Source organism: Drosophila willistoni (genome assembly GCF_018902025.1).
Source record: "Drosophila willistoni isolate 14030-0811.24 chromosome XL unlocalized genomic scaffold, UCI_dwil_1.1 Seg141, whole genome shotgun sequence".
In the NCBI taxonomy this organism is placed as follows: domain Eukaryota; kingdom Metazoa; phylum Arthropoda; class Insecta; order Diptera; family Drosophilidae; genus Drosophila; species Drosophila willistoni.
In genome coordinates this window covers 2,230,499-2,248,735 of record NW_025814052.1, presented here as the reverse complement: position 1 = coordinate 2,248,735, position 18,237 = coordinate 2,230,499, and the positions used below count along the sequence as shown (strand labels likewise).

The following is an 18,237-nucleotide window of genomic DNA, read 5'->3' as shown; positions in this document are numbered from 1 at the left end:
GTAAAAAGAGTGACAAAGTAAAAATAACAAACCTTTATCACTAAAAATGATGCAGACAATTTAAGAATTCACAAATATTGCTTGGCATTACGTGTGGACTCTTGGTAAATGTCATGATAAAACGTGAACCAGTATACCGTATCAGTCATAAGACTCAAAAATATCTTTAGCCAGTCAACAGAAATACAAAAAACTCACACAAAACAATAACAAGAACAAGTACAATAATTGATATCGTCTCATAAGGTAAACACATATATGTATAGAGTTGATTGACTAAGCCTAACCAGACCATATCTGTTCAGTCAGTGTCAGTTGTACACTGATCTAGGTCAATATCCACAGAGAGCAAACCTATGATACCAATATACTACCAACAATGTAGTGAAAGTGATTATGACTTGACTATACTGATTGGTCATTCTTACACTAGTATTAGGCTATATAATGCAGTTCAAGGAAATGAGAAAATTATTGAGAATATTATTACATCAACATTAAACTTACTTCCATGATGACTTTTCAAATTTCTTTAAACTTTATTAATGTCGCCATTTTTCTAAGGTGTTAAACGTTCTTAAGTTAAACATTTTAATATATTACTAATATTGCTAATTTTCTATATATTTTCTATATATATTTTGTGGAAATATAAGTGAATTTATTGGCCCATATTGAGGTTTTTCAGTTCTAAAACTTTAAAAAGCATTCTTGACCTCGAAATCTTAGATATAAATTTATCATAAATTGTTTCAAAACTTTGTAAATATATAAACATTTCCAAAAAATATATTAATTAAGTGTTGAATATTAAAATAATTAAGATACAAATGTATTACTTTATCTTTTTCTAATACTTTGATACGACTATTTCTGTTAAGGATATACAAGGTGGCGCAAAATAAATCACACTATTGGAAGATGCTCTCATTTTTGCAAATGGCCGCAAATGTCAAATGTGTTTTGACATTTGTGGACTAGACAGATACAGAATACAAGTGAATAAGCCATGGAGCGATACACTTCCCAAGAATAATTGTAAAGGACGCGTTTCCGGGTCGCTTTATTTCGCGTTTTGGCGATTTGCACTGGGCCGACAGATCGCCCGATCGCCCGATTTAACGGTCCCGGACTTCTTTTTATGGGGTTTTTTGAAGTACCATGTTCATACATCAACAAGCCTGAGACCTTGAAAGCCCTCAAGGAAATATCCGACACGAATGCGAGATGATCGACGAAGTGATGGAAAATGCCATAAAACGAGCCCGTATGGCAATCAATTGTGACGGCGCCCATTTGTCCCATATCATTTTCTCGACTTAACTCAATTAATTCTAAAAGGTACATATAAATAAACATATTCAAAAAACAGATTCGGAGTTTTTCATTTAGAAAAAAAATAAGAACCAAACAACATCAGATGCGCCACCTTGTATGTATTTATGTCCACTTGAAAGTCCAAAAAAGAGGTAATTTTTCTAAAATTTTTCCAAGGAGAACTCTTTAATATTTGAACATCGGTGGTTCATATATATAAATTTAAAGATTGGAAAAGAAGTCTCTAAAATCTAATATTATCCTATACAATTCTTCTTATTTTTTGTCTCGAAAAATAGATATTAGATTTTAGATATTAGATTTTAGATATTAGATTTTAGATATTAGATTTTTATATATTAGATTTTAGATATTAGATTTTAGATATTAGATTTTTATATATTAGATTTTAGAGACTCCTTTTCTTCCCTTTAAAGGTTCAGCAAGTTTGACAGAGCTTTAAACATTTACCTAGATGTTTTGAACATATTTATTTGATTTGCTGTACATTTCAAACATTTTGTTGAAAAGTATTTATTCAATTTGAGATGAACTTTCTGTAAATTTGAATTCGTTCAGTTCATTCAGCTTCCATTCCATTAAAGAAGTTGTTATATTTTAATTTATTTTTTTCGAAACAAAAAGTAGTAAAAACTTGGTTTGATGACCTTTTTGTCATTGATATGAATCCTTTGAAAAATAAAATTTAAAATTGGCTGACCCTTTGACTAATTTGACTCCTGCCTGCGCCTCTGTTAAAGGATCGACTCCGCATGGAATTAGCAATTACTTTGAATCAGTACTCATTTTGGATGTTGGAGAAAGGGGAATCCTTCATATCAAAGTTCTGACAATTCTTTGAATGATTTTGGTTTTGGTCTCTTTTGAGACCGCGCATTCCTATTAGTATAATCATTTCCCCCTGTCGCAATACTAATTTGACCTCTTTTGGATTACTTAAGTCAATATATATATGAGTCTCTTTCTCTCATACATTCTAGACTCAATAAATTGATAGCGTTCAATAATTTCTCGCTCTCTCTCTCTCTCTTTCCTTTTGGTGTTTATAAAATATTAAAACTCAATTTAATTATGAATTTTTGTTGTTGTATTTTTTTTTCGGTTGGTAGTGCCTTTTTTCTCATTGTACATTTTCCATTATCTTATCGTCAGCACTTTATATGTATATATATTTCTTCTTCGTTCTACGTTTTTTTTTTTTTTATTATTTTTTCCGAGTCTCGAGTTACGTTCAAAAAAAGAGTGATATAGAGAGATAGATATATATATAGAGGGACAGAGAGAGAGAGAGAGAGAGAGAAAGAGTGTGGAGTAAAGTAATCAAAACACTGAAGCACATTTGGCTATAATTGTGAACCCTGCAGTGCGCGGACAACAGCAATGTTATGAGGAGCTACGAGCCCAGTTAATACGCGTGTTAAAAATATAAAAAAAGAAAACGAAACGAAGAAACAAGAGAGTTACTTAGTTACTTAAAATTTAAACGAATAGGATTACGATTACGAAATAAAAATGCTGAATACATTCAGTTCGGTGAGGCAATACCTCAAATTTGATATAACCCGGGTGATCATTGATAATATTGTATTTAAATTGCATTATCGCTGGACCTTTGTCATATTGTTGGTGGCCACATTATTGATAACATCGCGTCAATATATCGGTGAGCATATACAATGCATATCGGACGGTGTTGTGGCTCCGGTGATCAATACATTTTGCTTTTTCACCCCCACATTTACGGTGGTAAGATCTAACTTTGCTTTCGATCTGCTTTGGATCTCACTTTTGGTTGTTGTTGTGTTTGCTTCGCAGGTACGTCATCTGAATAATACGGCTCTGGAATCGGGATCGATCTTTCAACCGGGCATTGGTCCATATAATCCACGAGAGGATACGGTTAAACGTCATGCATATTATCAATGGGTACCATTTGTATTATTCGCTCAGGCTCTTTGCTTCTATATACCCCATTTCCTATGGAAGAAATGGGAGGGTGGACGGATCAAAGCTTTGGTCTTTGGTCTGCGTATGGTCGGTCTGACGAAATATCTGAAACATGATAGCCTGAGAATTGGCAAATTGAATATACCCTCAATGGCCGAGGCCGAGGAACGAGTTGGTGTCATTAGGCGAACAATGATCGATCGCATGCGTTTGAATCAATCGTGGGGTGCGCATTTGGTATTTGCCGAATTGCTGAATTTGGTCAATTTATGTTTACAAATAATGTGGACTCAACGGTTTTTGGGTGGTGAATTCTTAACGCTGGGTATTAAGGTTCTACGCGAACGTTGGGTCGATAAAATGGATGCCCTCGATATTGTTTTCCCGAAAGTGACAAAATGTACATTCTATAAATATGGTGCGGCTGGCTCGTTGCAAGAGCACGACACTTTGTGTGTGATGGCATTGAATATCATGAATGAGAAGATCTATACAATCTTATGGTTTTGGTATGCCTTCCTATTGACCATCACAGTTCTGGGCCTACTTTGGCGCCTGCTGACGCTCTTCTGTTACAAAAAGTAAGTGTGACCAGTCGTTTATAAAAAGCAACGAAAATTGCAGCCACACTTTTTGCTTTTCAGTTTAACGTTCACAAAATGGTCTTTGTATTGGGCTAAACCTGGCAAATTGGATGAAAGCGATTTGGGTTCCGTCATTGATAAATGCAATTTCTCGAATTGGATGTTCCTATTCTTTTTGCGTACCAATCTATCGGAGTTTCTATTTCTGAAGGTCATCTATCACTTGGCTAGTGAATTTCCCGATCCCATGAATGATAACGACATCAATGCCTATCGCGATCGTAGCCATGAAGGTGCCGCCGGACCAAGTGATCCCACATCAGTCAAATATCCTGATATCAGTAAACTGGATACAGTCGATGCTCCACTTCTGCATCATCGGGCAGGAGCAACGTCAGCGCCGCCTCCAGAAGCAGGCAGATTGCCGGTTTGACAACTTCTAAACGCAAACCATCAAAAAAACCAAAAAAAAAACCAAAAACATTTTGTAATTTATGTATTTTAATTAACTTTAGCTAATTAATATTGTTTGTATGTTTATTGCTTTTTTTTTTTGAATTTTGATATTTCTGCTGTGTGTGTGTGTATGTGCGTTTTTACTTTAAAAAAATATATTTAAGTTGACTTTTTTCAAGTATTTTGCTTGGGGCGATTTGTTGTTGTTGTTTTTTTTTTTTTATTTAGATAAACGAGGTAAGCTTCAAAAGTATTTATCAATTGCAAACAAAGAGAAACCAAAAAACAATAAACAAAAAAAAAAACATATATATCTCACGTTTCAGGAAACGACTGTGACTAAAAGGTTTAGTATCTGTATCAAGTCAAGTGAATAATAGATAATATGAGAATACCGATTATTGATAATACCAAAAATTGTGAATAATATTTCCGTTGCGGAAGTTTGTATTGACATTTTTACATACTTTTGTATATTTCTCGCAAATTATTTAAATTTAATTATGAATTTGGTTTCCAAAAGATTTAAAAACATAAAAAGCTATCGATTGTTAATTATATTCAGCGATGGAAAAGGACCAGAATATAAAGAGATAATCCTTCGCTATGATATACAGTGACGGCAAAAATTTTAGAGACTTACCTTTTTTGACCTTAAATTCTGATTTCATGCGATTTTTATATAATGTTAGTGAAAAGTTTTGATATATATATTTATAGCGTTGAATTGGTCATTCTATTGAGATGATGTACCCTAAATTTTGTGGGCGTGTCTCTAATGGTTGTTTTTTTTTACAGGAATTTTGATAAAAAGCCCCAAAATTTGGTCCTGCCAAAAAAAAGACAAACTGATGGAACACGTTCGGACCCTAAGAAAAGGTTTTAGATCTGTCAGGATCCAATTTGGAGCCAATTGAAAAATTTAATTCTGTATAAGTGTACAGAGAAAACAAGAAGCGAAGTGGAGGGAAAATTAGAAATAACTTCTACTAAAAAATGAGTTTTTAAAATCATTTTAACTTTTTCATGATGACGTTTTTTTTTTCAAATTCACATCAAACAATTGTTAATGCTATTAAGGGCAAAGCTCTTTTAGTACTTCTCATAGATCCCAGAGGTTTGCCCAAAAAGCTTTGTGAATTATTTTTGTTAATTCATTTAGTTGTAAGTCCCAACTAGTTTTAGCGTTGAAGATAGGGGTAATTCTTGAAATTCTATTCTAATAATAGAACTTGGCGATTCTCAAAATATTTACACATACAACCTGCTCACCTTACTGTGCTGCCTTCTTTGACGAATTGACCTGGATGCAAGGTTTTATTTAATTCTACAAAATCTGTTGTTTACAGCTATTCAACACCGATTTCTCCCTACCTTTCCTCCTGCCTTTCCTCCTTGTAAAGTCACCTGAATCCGCCTCTGTTGATTTTGAATACTTTACATTTGATACGTTTTCAGCTTATTTAGTTATTTAATTTTTAAAGTCACCCTCTCAATCAACTGGTTTTTATTTTTAACGCCTTTTCTTGTCTGTTTTTTGTGGGTGTGGCATTTGTTTCACACACACACTTTTAAACAAAAGTTGTTTCCAAAAATATTTCTTTTGAAGGCAGTTAACCCATTTGTGTCATGTCTTGAGCTCTTGACTTGGCCTTTTCTTTTCTTTTTTTTTAATTTTATTTTTTTATAAACTCAAAATGTTTAACTGTTTGATTGGCAAGCAACTGTTTGGTTGTTGGTTAGTTGACCCAGTTTATAATTAAGTATTGCTGTTGCGGTTGTGGTTAGCTAAAAATATCATTGAAATGCATGTGCCATATATACATACATATGTACCTACATATAAGTATGTAAATTTAATTCTAATATCAAAGTCGTGCAAGCACAGGGTCTCTCTTAACTACTTTAAAGCTAAAACTACTTGGGAATTATAAATAGATGAAGCGAAAATAGAGACACATACATAGCTTACAACTCCAAAAGATGCCTTCAATCCAACAGAACAGATATTAGCATATGACCTTAGTGTTGTTTCTATATTGGCAATGTCATTTACATTTTCAACAAATTTTATTCTGCTCGGGCAATTATAACAGATTGTTTTCATGCGAAAAAGGAAGATATGGAAAGTTCTCACAAGTTAAACTTTTTGGTTTGCTTAACTTATTGTAAAAACATATATCAAATTTAGTATTTACATAGATCTCAGTTCTGTTTTTTTGTCTAAGGTTCGTCTGTCACTTTCTCAGGTTTCAATCAGATTATAGTTGTCAATATAAATCAGGAGGTTCTGATATGCCAAAAAGTGAGCTTCAGTCTTTCAGACTTACTACGTTGACCTTAGACAGTTTCTAGTTGGTCTTGGTTTGTCTAAAACTTTCTGAAGTTTAAGTTATATTAACTTAATTTTCAGTATACATGGGAAAAATACGAGAGAGAGAGAGGATCAGTCGAAATTAGGCTCTTAATATTTTAAGTCTAAATTGAACATATCATAGTATTCTACATCACATGCCAAAACCAAATTCACAAGATCTATCTTAATTTGATATACATATGTGATTTGAGCTGCCTGCCTCACGAAAACAGATTGGCAATTTATCAATTACATAGTTGCAGACACTTGTTGACACTGTTGGCTCAATGATTTGTATTGTCTTGTATTACCAAATTTGTAAATATTTTGTCATGTCAAATGGACTGGAGTAAATGCTATGTAGTTATGACACCTGCTTGCCATCACTCCGACTACTTGCAAAACAGATAGAACCGATAGAATCGTAAAAAGTAAGTTCAAGTATGTAAGTTGGCAATCTTTTTTTTTTTTGGTTTTGCGGTCATTGCCAACGTGTTTGGCAAGACATTTGAAAGGCGGTTTCTATAAGTAGCTATGCTGACCGATCTGCCACGCCTTTGATGTTGATGAACATGTGTTTTGTTATTGTAAACTGGCTTCTTTTGACTCCAATCCCCCCAAAATCCATAACCAAAAACAAATCCATTGGAGAGCTAATCAGGTTTTTTTTTCCAATCCGAATCAACCCTCGCACTCGCATAAATCTGTCACATAAGCAAAATTGAGTGTTTGCATATCAAGTGATTTCTTCTTACATGTTCATTATGGCTACTGACTTGTTGGATACCCTTCAATCAACTAAATCGATCAAAGCCAAGCCCAAATGGATAGTGAAACAATTCAGATTGTAGACTTTGAGATACTCTACCTTCTGAGTTGGTAAATGTGAAATGTGATTTGAGAAATCTATTAATCTCCTAAAGTCATTGTCGAACGTTTGGGTATGCCCTATATATACCACTCTCTTATAGATTTTTAGATGCAGGGTATAATAAAAACTCGACTCGGCATCCCAGAAAACGACTCTTTTGAAATACATTCAATAAATAATGTGTTTAGCTCACGTTTTTTCTTTCTTTTGATTTTCTTCTGTTTTGTTATGCTTTTTTGTTGGGGTTTTTTTTTTGGTGAATGACCGTTAACATTTTGGAGATCGTTTTAAAAGATCAAAGTCGATATAACTAGTTATACGGTTTCTCTTTCTCGCCTTATCTACAGCTCTATCTCACTCTCTCCCTCCATTTTCATGTCAGTTTTTAGGTCTATTGAGTTGTCGGATTTTTGTTTTCTTGGGTGTTGGACTTGAGAAATTAATTGAAGAGTTAAGATCTATGTAAGAGTCATGTATATCGTTAGATAGTTGAATGTTCAATTTGTATACAAAAAGTATCGAAATGAAAGACGAATGAAGTTTTCAATTTGAGTTGTTACAATTTGAAGGTTGATAATCTTATAAAATCGTAAAGTAAACCTCCAACGAATAAATTTTTTTATGTCAATCAATCAATTATTTGTAGAATTTTTTTTTGTAGAATTAATGTTTTTAAAGAGGCAAATTCAACTGTAAGTGTGCAATTCTTATTTTAGTCAAAAGGCAAGAAAAGTTTGATACCTCTGTTTAATTCTTTCCCATCTCTCTATCTCTCTCTCTCTCTGTCTCTCTCTCTCTCTACCTCTCTCTCTCACTCTCTCTCTCTACCTCTCTCTCTCTCTTTCTATTAATATAGAGATGGGCCTTCTTAGAATTTTTAAGCCTAACATTGAGAGCAATCGATATGAATATCGTTTACTTAAGTACACAAGGCCGCATCCAGGAGGGTGAAACAGGAGGTACTTACTTTCCCCTAAATTACAAAGTTCAGAAGCCATTGCAGGACAGATATATATCTATATATTTTAACAGTTTCTTGTGAAACTATGAACCAAATATCATATTATGTCTCATGTAACGATATTGCACGATCTCAAATGCAAAAAACCTTTTATACACTTTAAATTGGATCTCCTTTAACTTTCAACAGAAAAAAAAAACAGAGGGCCGGGGCTAACTTCGACCGCGTCAAAGTTTGTATACCCTTGCAAGTTTTATGGTAACTCTTTCCTTACCTATAGCCATCAAAGTGGAAAAACGTTTTATCTAAAAAGGCTAATGTTTGCGAAAGAATGGCCTACAATCTTAGCAAAGGAAATAACGAAGTTATTGATCAAACTCACTGTTTTCGAACGATTGTTCATATGGGAGCTATATGATATAGTTACCCGATCTTTATCAAATTCGGCACAGTCATTAGCAGATATATTAAACTAACAAATGTTTTATTTGAAAGCAATCGCGTCAAAAGTATCGAAGTTATTGACAAAAGTCACTGTTTTCGAACGATTGTTCTTATGGGAGCTATATGATATAGTCACCCGATCTTGATCAACTTTGGCATAGTCGTTTATAGGTGTAATAAACTCACCAATCTTAAATTTTACGACAATATCTCAGAAAATAACGAAGTTATTGAGAAAAGTCACTGTTCGTGACTTTGCCGTTTGTATGGGAGCTATATGATATAGTGGTCCGATCCGGCTGAATCCGAGATATACAATCCCTGCAGTATATACAAGCCTACATGCAAAAATTCAACTCTCTAGCTTTAACGGTCTAGGAGGAGTTTGCGGTGATCCAGACGGACGGACATGGCTATATGAACTCGTCTCGTCATGCTGATCAAGAATATATATACCTTATATGGTCGGAAATGTTTCCTTCTATGCGTTGCACACTTCTGACCAAAATTAATATACCCTTTTTGCAAGGGTATAAAAAGCTAATATAGGACGATTAACGTTAAAGGGTTTGTCTATCTTTATAACGATTTATCACGTCTCAAAACGATATTTGGTATTGGGAGTTGGCCAAATAAAAGAGTTTTTCGTTTTTGAATATACCCAACTTATAAAGTAACGACTCGTAGGGGAAGAAAATGAGGAAAATATGCTCCCCCAGAAACGATATTTTGTCTATTAAACTACAAAAATATCGATATATAGACCGATTTTCTTCCCCAAAGTATTAAATTTCAACCTCCATAGCGGAAATATACATCATTTATATACAAATTTTTCTAAATGGAAATGAATTTACAAGTTGTACAATTTTTGACCGCTAGGTGCGCTAAACTACAAGTGAATAAGATGATTTATCTTCTTTTTTGTTTCGAATCAGAATCAGAAATAGGAAATTACTAAACAATACTAGCTACTTATTGTTAGTCTGTTGTTAGTCAATGTGACCTCCCCTAAATTTAATTTTCTCACATATATTTTTTTTTGTACTTAATTGCATGGCCACTTTTGCCCATCTCGTCCCACCCTCCTCCCTCTCAATGGGAGGGTGGACAGCATATCATGCAAAATACCTCCAATTATCAAAATTTATGCGACAATTAACACTTTGAACTCTTATGTGAGTGTGTGTCTGTGTGTGAGTGTGTGTCTTGAGGCTGGGCATGATTGGGTGTCCCGAGTCCGAGTCCGATTCCGAGTCTCTGTCGCGGGCACAGTTCAATTAGATGTGACTCTGTCTGGATGGATGGCCTGGTGGTTCATTGGAGGTTAGAACATTGTCTGGATGTAGGTAACTTTGGAATTCGTTTTCAATAAAACAAGAAGAAAGAAAATATATGCAATTGGAACACTTGTTGCATGTTTTCGGTCTGCCAATTTCTTGGCATGCAAATTTATTTCAATTGCATTTAATTTGTGCGGATTAGCAAATGTTTGTTTTGTTCGTATCCGTAAGAGATGAGGGAGATGTCAGGAGGAGTGGGGGGCGGGGATGTAGAGAAGATGAAGCTAAGTGTATGTATGTATGTCATTTCTTTTTTTTTTTTTTTAGGGCCAAGTGGGCGTCTACATTTATTATTATAATTTATTTTATTGCCAATTGCCAAGTCGTTTTCAATTTGGTCACGTGATTTTGTGACTTGAGAATAATTATAATTTGTGATAATTCTTGGGTACAAATGTACATATATGATATAGCTTAGGCACATGTACATATGTAATTCAGAAAGAGTTTTCGTCGTAGTATAGAAAAGAATTCTTTTTTAGCAGTGGCCGATATAGGGGTAAATTTGCTCCATTAAGTATGCAATAAGAATTTACCTAACATAAAAATAAATGATATGTTCAAAAGATTCTTTATATATGCAATTTTAAAGTCGCAAGTCTCATGTAAATTAAAATTTTGTTAAAAACAATGCATACTTTAAGGGGCAAAGTTCTTTTGATCCGGCAATGCATCTATTAAAATCCTCTTTTGATACAAAATTTGACTTATAAATAAACTTGCATTGCCTACCTAACTATAAGAGTTTATATACCAAATTTGATAGCTCTAGCTCTTATATAGACTGACTTGATCTAGATCCACGCCCACTGATGATGCTTATCGAGGATATATACTTTATGATGTTAGAAAAGCTTCCTTTCGTCTGTTACCTTAACTTGTCTAAACTTCCTCTTAATAGCTTTTGATTCAGAGCTTTCAAAACTTTTCCCAATGATTGCGTATACGCCATGTCGCCGTACACCTTTGATCAATTAGGTTAGGCTGAAAATGCTAATTGTTAAAAAAACCAAGCTTCAGTTTAATATCTGTAATAATAGAATTGGCTTTTTAGTAACTTTTAGTCAAGAAAATGTTCACTATACATAATTTTATCGAAAAATGCTTCCTTCATTTGCCTGGCGCAAAATTAATTAATGGGGGTTTCTACCTTGTGGTATAAAAAAAATTGACATTTTTTTTTTTGCATTTGCAGATAGATATATGTTTCAAGAATACTGTGTAAAAATTTTGAGTTGAAATCTGTAAAATTACGAAAGTTGTCGGCCGTTAAGTGGAGCGATGTCAAGCGCGCTGGGCGACAACGCAAATTTTCAAACGCGTTTTTATCAAAACAACGTTTTTGGAGCTCATGGAAGTCCTACAGGGCGCCAAAATTAACCCATCGCTATGAAATTTTTTACGCATATTCTTTAGGATATTGTTCAGCCCTGGTAGTAGCATTGGCAAAAAATGTTAAAAATTGTTAATTTAAAAAATTAATTAGTAACGAAAAATTGGCAAAAAATAAATTTTTTTCTAAAAAAGCTTATAATTTTTTCATTTTTCATCCTTTTTTCCTTTTACTACCAGCGCTGCGGAAAAGTGTCTAGATTAAGAAAAAAATTTTCATTTTTGGATTCAGACTTCATTTGCGAACGGTAGGACTTCCATAAGGACAAAAAGGGGATGCCATTTTAAAATTCCTCCCCCATCCCCCTTTTCACGGATCGCCAAAACAAAAAAACAAAATTCTTATACATAGAATAAAGTTTTTCCAACAACTGTGGAAAATTTCATTCCTTGATCTATTATACTTTTCTCAAAAAAAAATTCTTACTAAAAAGCGCCTTTTCGGCCCAACAAGGTAGAAACCCTTAAGAGTTACTATATCAATATACTCAATAAAAATCTACATACACTCATATGAATCAGTTTCAACCGATAATAATTAAATTATAAATATAATGTTCGAATTTTCATTGTGAAATTTCTGCGCCCAGAAATTGTTTCCCCCTCCACAACAAAATATTTCACTCATTTTGTTCTTTGTTTTCATCCCAAACTAGTTCCCTTACCATCGCATCGTTCTTTGTTCTTTGTTCTATTGCATTACAGCAATAATGTGGGTGGCATTTGGTTCCTGGTTCCTTCTGTTTCCTGCTTCCGCATTACAACAAACAAACAAAAAATTCCATCCACAAAATCCACAACTCGTAGGTCAGGTTCAAGTTCATGTCGCAAGAGAGTTTAACCAAAATGTGATGAATGTGTCCCAAGTCGCAGTCTAAATACCCTTTCAGTCCTTATTGCCCTATTAGCCAGCATTAGAAGTGCTTTTCTTGTGGGCCTTTATAAACATATTATATAAACATATTAATTAGTTGTTTATTATTTTTAGTAGTTTTATTAGTTTGACATAGTGAAAATGTAGTCCTGTTAAAAGTTTCTTGAGATTAAATATTCTCTTCCTTTTGGTAAGTGTATGAAAAGTTCACTCAAAAATCTCTTTGTCTCGCATTCTGACTCTCAAACTCTCTCTCACACATACACACACACACACACACATACACACATACACACTTTGAGCGTGAGCAGGGACTCTCTCGCTTTTGCTCTCAATCTCATTTGGTCTTTCCCTCTCTTGCTCGTCAGGATCAACCCTCTGGTTTTCCCTTCGTTGTGGTCGACGCGTCGCAGCAGCCGCCGCCGCCACCGCTTAAGGAACCAGGAACCAAATGTCTCTTCTTCTTCTCTCCTTCCTCTCTGCTTCTTCTCACATCAAATAGAACCCCTCATAAAATGCGTTTTATTTTTATGTATTTTGAGCAAAAATGTTTCCTAGGAAGTTTGAAATGCATTCTGAATGGGATTCAGATTCAGATTGAGGGTTGAGCACACACACACACACACAGTGAGGGTTGTTTATTTGGTAGATGTGTGTGTGTGTGTGTGGCGCGAGTGTGTAACATGTGGCACGTTGAAAATGTTGGAAATTTTTGTTTGGTTTCGAAAATTTCTTCTTGTTTTTTTCTAGAACGTCTGGCTTTTGCCTATTTTCAGCATACGGTCTGCCGTTTTTCCCCATTTCCACATTGTTTCCATTTATACACACAGACATACATATGTACATAAGCATTTGAGTTTTTGAAATTTCTCATGCGACTCATGACACTGACCTTGAGCAGCTGCTTCAATTCGATTTTCAGTGTTTAACACCTTTGACTAAAGAGAAGAAAAAAAAAAAACTGAAAAAAAAATAAATAATAATTGTTAGACACAATAAACATTTTTCTATCTGTTCCCTTTAGATTCTATCAGCAAAATGTTAATGACCTTTCGCTTCAAAATACTCAGAAACTATATATAATATATGTGGATTCATTTACATAATACCTACGTAACTTTGATTATCAGTAAATAACAAATTTCCTCATTGTAACTAAGTGCTGGGACAGATAGTCGAAATAGTCGTCTTTATATACGTAAATTCATAAATTTGAAACATTTTTGGAGTTCTTTTTTAAAACTAATGATACCCTTGATGGAAGGGAAACATCTAATAGAAGATGGATTCTTGATTAAATTCCTCCTTGACTTTCAAAAACCTTCTTGAAATCAACCAGATTGGACTAATTTATCATATACAGCTTCTATGGAATGAAATTAAAGTTTGCACCGATTTTCATCATATAATTCATGGAGTTCCGTGATCAATAACTTTGAAGTAAAATTTCAAGGGTATAACAAGTTCGTTGCCAATGAAGGGCTTACTTCAGTCCCTCTGGTTATTAGTTTTGTTTGCTCAAAACTTGTCAATAAATTTGCTAAACCACTTAAAACACTACTCAAAGGTTGTATTAACTCGAAGTACAAAGCAAAACGAGTTGCCAACATTTTAAGTGTTTTTTTTTCTAATAATTTTGACTCAATGGTGATTGATGATGTATTTATCATTAAAGATCTTGTAGAAATCTGTTGATATAATGATACAAAAAAAGTAGAGAGTAAAAATGGATGATCTTGAAAATACTAAAGTGCAAAAAGGCCAAAAAGGCTGCGATCAGCAGAAGATATGGCAACTCCAAATTTATCGAAATATAATTATCGAAATTTTCTCATTCTTTGATCAACAAAAGAAGAAGACGATGAGAAAAAAAAAAGGGGAGGGCATTGACATTGCCAATTAACCAGAGGACTTTATATATATATATATATATATACATACTATTTTTGCCGACAACACCAACAACAACATCGACATCGACGATGACAATGTCATAAAAGTCAATTGAAATTGTATGTATGTGAGAGTTAAGAGAGATCAGAAAAATTTCAAAAGATTGCCCGAATTGGAATGTGACACCCGTAAAATGATAATGATAAGAGGTCCAAGCCATCATCTCTAGTCATGATTAGAATTGAGTCGCTGTTTACGAAGGGTTCTTACTTATACATACAAATGTATGTATAAACGATCTCGATTTCTGTGGTTTTGTCTCTTCTAGATTTTGTTTGCGTCTCGCCACTCGTCTCGCTTCATTTCATCTCAAATTAGTGCCGCATGTGGCAAATGATAGCGCCTCAAGGCGTTTTCAATTGAGACAATTACGCAATCGCAATAGTTTTTGGACTCTCTGTATGCGATGTGTGATGGTGGTCCATAATTGTACAAGCCTAACATTTACCGACATCCATATGTATACATATAGTAGATACATATAGACATGGCACAGGTTGAACATTGACGTTTAATCAAGAGCTTGAGGATTAAGAGCTTTGCCAATTACAAATGACAAAATCTATTTCAATTGATCGATGCCGCCCATACGCCCCGTTGGCCGTTGGTCTCCTCCCAATTATAGAAATATGTGGGTCACAGATTATAAAAGAAAACGTTTGGTTTTATTTTTGTTTGAGGCACTTTACTAAAGTTTAAGATCAACTTATAAAGGTATAGATAAAAATAAAAAAAAAAGTAAAAAATATATAATTATATATAGAGATTTATATGTATTTGTTTAATCATAGAGAAACAAAGCATCTTCTTTGTTTACTTTACAAAGCTATGTTGTGTGTGTCGCTCTGGCTAACACGCTTCCTCTCACTCTCTCTCACTCTCGCTCTCTTGTCTCGTCGATGTCATGCTTATGCTTAGCGTTGCCAGATAGTTGCCATTAGTAACGCCACACCCCAACTTAAGCTTGTGTAAAGTGCTGTCGCTGTCAGCTGATTTGTGCCATTGCAGCCATCTGTATCGCATGTATAGATGCAACTACGATATTCCATGCGATCGCCCTTGTTTTTCACATAATCACAATAATTGCCCAAATCCTTGGAGCTGCAGAAACGTTTTGCCCCAATGCCGCCCTCAAAGCGTCCCACATGCTTCACACAAAATGTTGCACCATGCACACTGGAACAATTCTGTGGCACTATATCCGGCTGATCGAAGCGTTCGAACCATTCGCCACATTGGAATGGGTTAACAGTATCGCTAGCATCGCACACATAACACTCGATGGCATTGCAGGTATTAATAAATAATAATAGACTAATCAATGAGCCAATATAAAATGTGAACTGTATGGATGACATTTTGGACGGACTGGATTGGATTGAATTGGATGGATTGGTTGATTGATTGCACAACACAATGTTGTTCTTGTTGTTGTTTGTCTGTTTGTTTGTTTTCGGTTGCCCTGTCTATCTATGTCGATTGAGCGTAACAACAACAACAACAATAAAACGTGGCTCAGAGAGAGAGTAGTAAATTTAGTCTCGGCGTCGTCAGCCAAATGCCAAGTGTAAGTGTATACTGAAATGCTCTGGGTTTTTTTCACCTTCATTTCTGTTTCATTTCCACACAAGCCACAAGTGCTGCTGAGCAGTGTGTAGGGAGAGCAAGACAGAGAGAGAGACCGTTCGCAGAGCCGCTAAGCAAGCTGACTGAGAGAGAAGAAGGCCTAGGCCTAGCTTCCAAAAAAAAAACACAAAAACTTCAGTTAACTCTCTGGCGCTCTCCCTCTCTCTCTCTCTCTCTTTCTATCTATCTGTTGGCTAGTTGCTAGGTTACATTTAGCCTCTAGAAAATTTCATCCTTGTAATGCCTGCTAGATGTTTATCGTTATCGTTAGCCGATTAATGATTATCGTATATCGGTTACTAACTTATTGTTGTTGGTAGCTGTTGTTGTTGGCAGCAGCAACAGGTCCACCAAAGTCTAACGTGACTCAAAATATAAAAAAAAAAAGACCAACGACGATTCTGTCTGAGTGTTTTTTGATTATTTTTATTGGAATTTCATTTTAAGTGGGCGAAGGGGGTGGTGGAGAGACGGAGGGAGGTCTAAAGCCAAACATCTTTCCTTTTTGTATGTGTAGGTAGAGATATGTATGTTTGTATCTACCTTTACTGACTTACCAACACACATACCAAACGAGGGCATTCAACTTCAACGGGGAGCGAAACAAAACGAAAGCCACTTTTTCTTCAGTTTTCAGTTGTTTTTTTTTTTTTGTTTTCTGTTGGCCAGAACCAGCTAACCAACCAACAGACGTTGAAAGAGAACCCAGGCCATTAGAGAGCAACTGAAGACACCCAAGCTTGGCATTGTCAACCGATCCCAAGCAATCCAAAAGCCCAGCCTAGTAATAAACCACAAGTTTTTCTTTATATGTACATACATACATACCTACCTACAATATGGTGTTTTTTTCTTCTTCTTCTTTTTTTCTTTGCTTTTTATGCTTCATTACCAACTTGGTAAGTTGGTAACTTGGTTCGAGCCATGAACAACCAAAAAGAATTTCACAATCTTTGCCTATATGGTATACAGTCTTCTCTCGATTTCTAAAGCACTTATATGTGCTCCTCTTCTATTATCTCCCCCTTCCACCTCTTCCCATACTACTGGACCCCCGGTTCAAATGAGGGAACACGACAATGATCTTTATTAGATTGTTCATAGTTCATGAAATGAATTCTAAATACATACATTTCATTTGATGTTTGTTTTCGAACATCATTCATTTGAGTGTCTCGGGTTCTTTACCCGTTTTTTATATTTTTTTGTTTGTTGTTGTTTCTTTATCTAGTTTAGGCTATTAGCATGCTTAACTAACTTCACATTAGTCATTCGCAACTATGTAAAGTAAGCTGAAGTCGTCTATATTAGGTTTAGTTTTGGGTTTATTTCGTCACACATTCCTGAAGGTTCCACGAAAAAGCCCCTGAACGTGTTTGGGATCGAGTTTGGAATATTCGAGATATTTCCCTAAAACAAAGATTGGTCGAAGACGTTTTCCGAGGTGTGTGGCTGAACACCTTCGTCAATTCTCATATGTGTTGGCCGAATGGTTGACGTGATGAAACAACCCAGATTCATTTGGTATCTTTTTCGTTCCTGATTTACTTTAACCTTGTCCTTGAGAGTTTTTCCAAATGTTTCTTGGGTGGTCAAATTACAATGCACAATAGATAAGAAGAAGAAGAAGAGAAAGATGAATGTCCTGTGCTGACTACGTGACGAAGGCAACGATCTTATGCAGTTTCCCATATGTTTATGTTTGTTTGGTTTGGGTTTATTTAAAGAACCATTTACCTAATTATATGTACATATGTATATTGGGCATGTACAGTAAGAACTCCCTTGCTGAAGACATATAAATGTCAAAGGGATGTTTGTCCATTGCAAGAGTTTTCACTGTATATACTTGAGACTTGAACATGCAATTTTTGTTACTTTAACCCACCCCTTTTTGTCCCCTTCATACTTTTTCCAGTGTTCGCGTTGTTGATCTTTTGCATTTGGTGGACTGCAAGCGAACCACGTTGCACTCAAATGAGAGAGATTTGTCGCTCTCTCTCGGTCTCTCTTTTTTTTCCATCTGTCAGCGCCTCATTTAAGGAAGCTGCATACACAATTACGTCCCTCTCCCATTAACTGCACACATACC

The 18,237-nt window shown here is 35.0% G+C and overlaps 2 protein-coding genes across 2 annotated transcripts; one reads left to right on the top strand and one right to left on the bottom strand.

The window, feature by feature from the left end:
- Positions 1 to 2,696: 2,696 nt before the first annotated feature.
- On the top strand, positions 2,697 to 4,504 carry LOC6648282 (innexin inx7). Its single transcript, XM_002071106.4, has 3 exons — positions 2,697 to 3,084; positions 3,154 to 3,866; positions 3,930 to 4,504. The coding sequence occupies exons 1-3, from the start codon at positions 2,851 to 2,853 to the stop codon at positions 4,300 to 4,302; spliced, it is 1,320 nt and encodes a 439-aa protein (XP_002071142.1). The 5' UTR covers positions 2,697 to 2,850; the 3' UTR covers positions 4,303 to 4,504.
- A 10,678-nt stretch (positions 4,505 to 15,182) lies between these two features.
- On the bottom strand, positions 15,183 to 16,104 carry LOC6648281 (U-scoloptoxin(05)-Er1a). The gene has a single exon (XM_002071105.4). The coding sequence runs from the start codon at positions 15,875 to 15,877 to the stop codon at positions 15,434 to 15,436; it is 444 nt and encodes a 147-aa protein (XP_002071141.1). The 5' UTR covers positions 15,878 to 16,104; the 3' UTR covers positions 15,183 to 15,433.
- Positions 16,105 to 18,237: the final 2,133 nt, after the last annotated feature.

Coding starts and splice junctions, on each gene's coding strand:
- LOC6648281 (XM_002071105.4), bottom strand. CDS start 15,877: ATGTCATCCATACAGTTCACATTTTATATTGGCTCATTGATTAGTCTA.
- LOC6648282 (XM_002071106.4), top strand. CDS start 2,851: ATGCTGAATACATTCAGTTCGGTGAGGCAATACCTCAAATTTGATATA. Junction 3,085..3,153: donor TCACCCCCACATTTACGGTG/GTAAGATCTAAC, acceptor TTTGCTTCGCAG/GTACGTCATCTGAATAATAC. Junction 3,867..3,929: donor ACGCTCTTCTGTTACAAAAA/GTAAGTGTGACC, acceptor TTTGCTTTTCAG/TTTAACGTTCACAAAATGGT.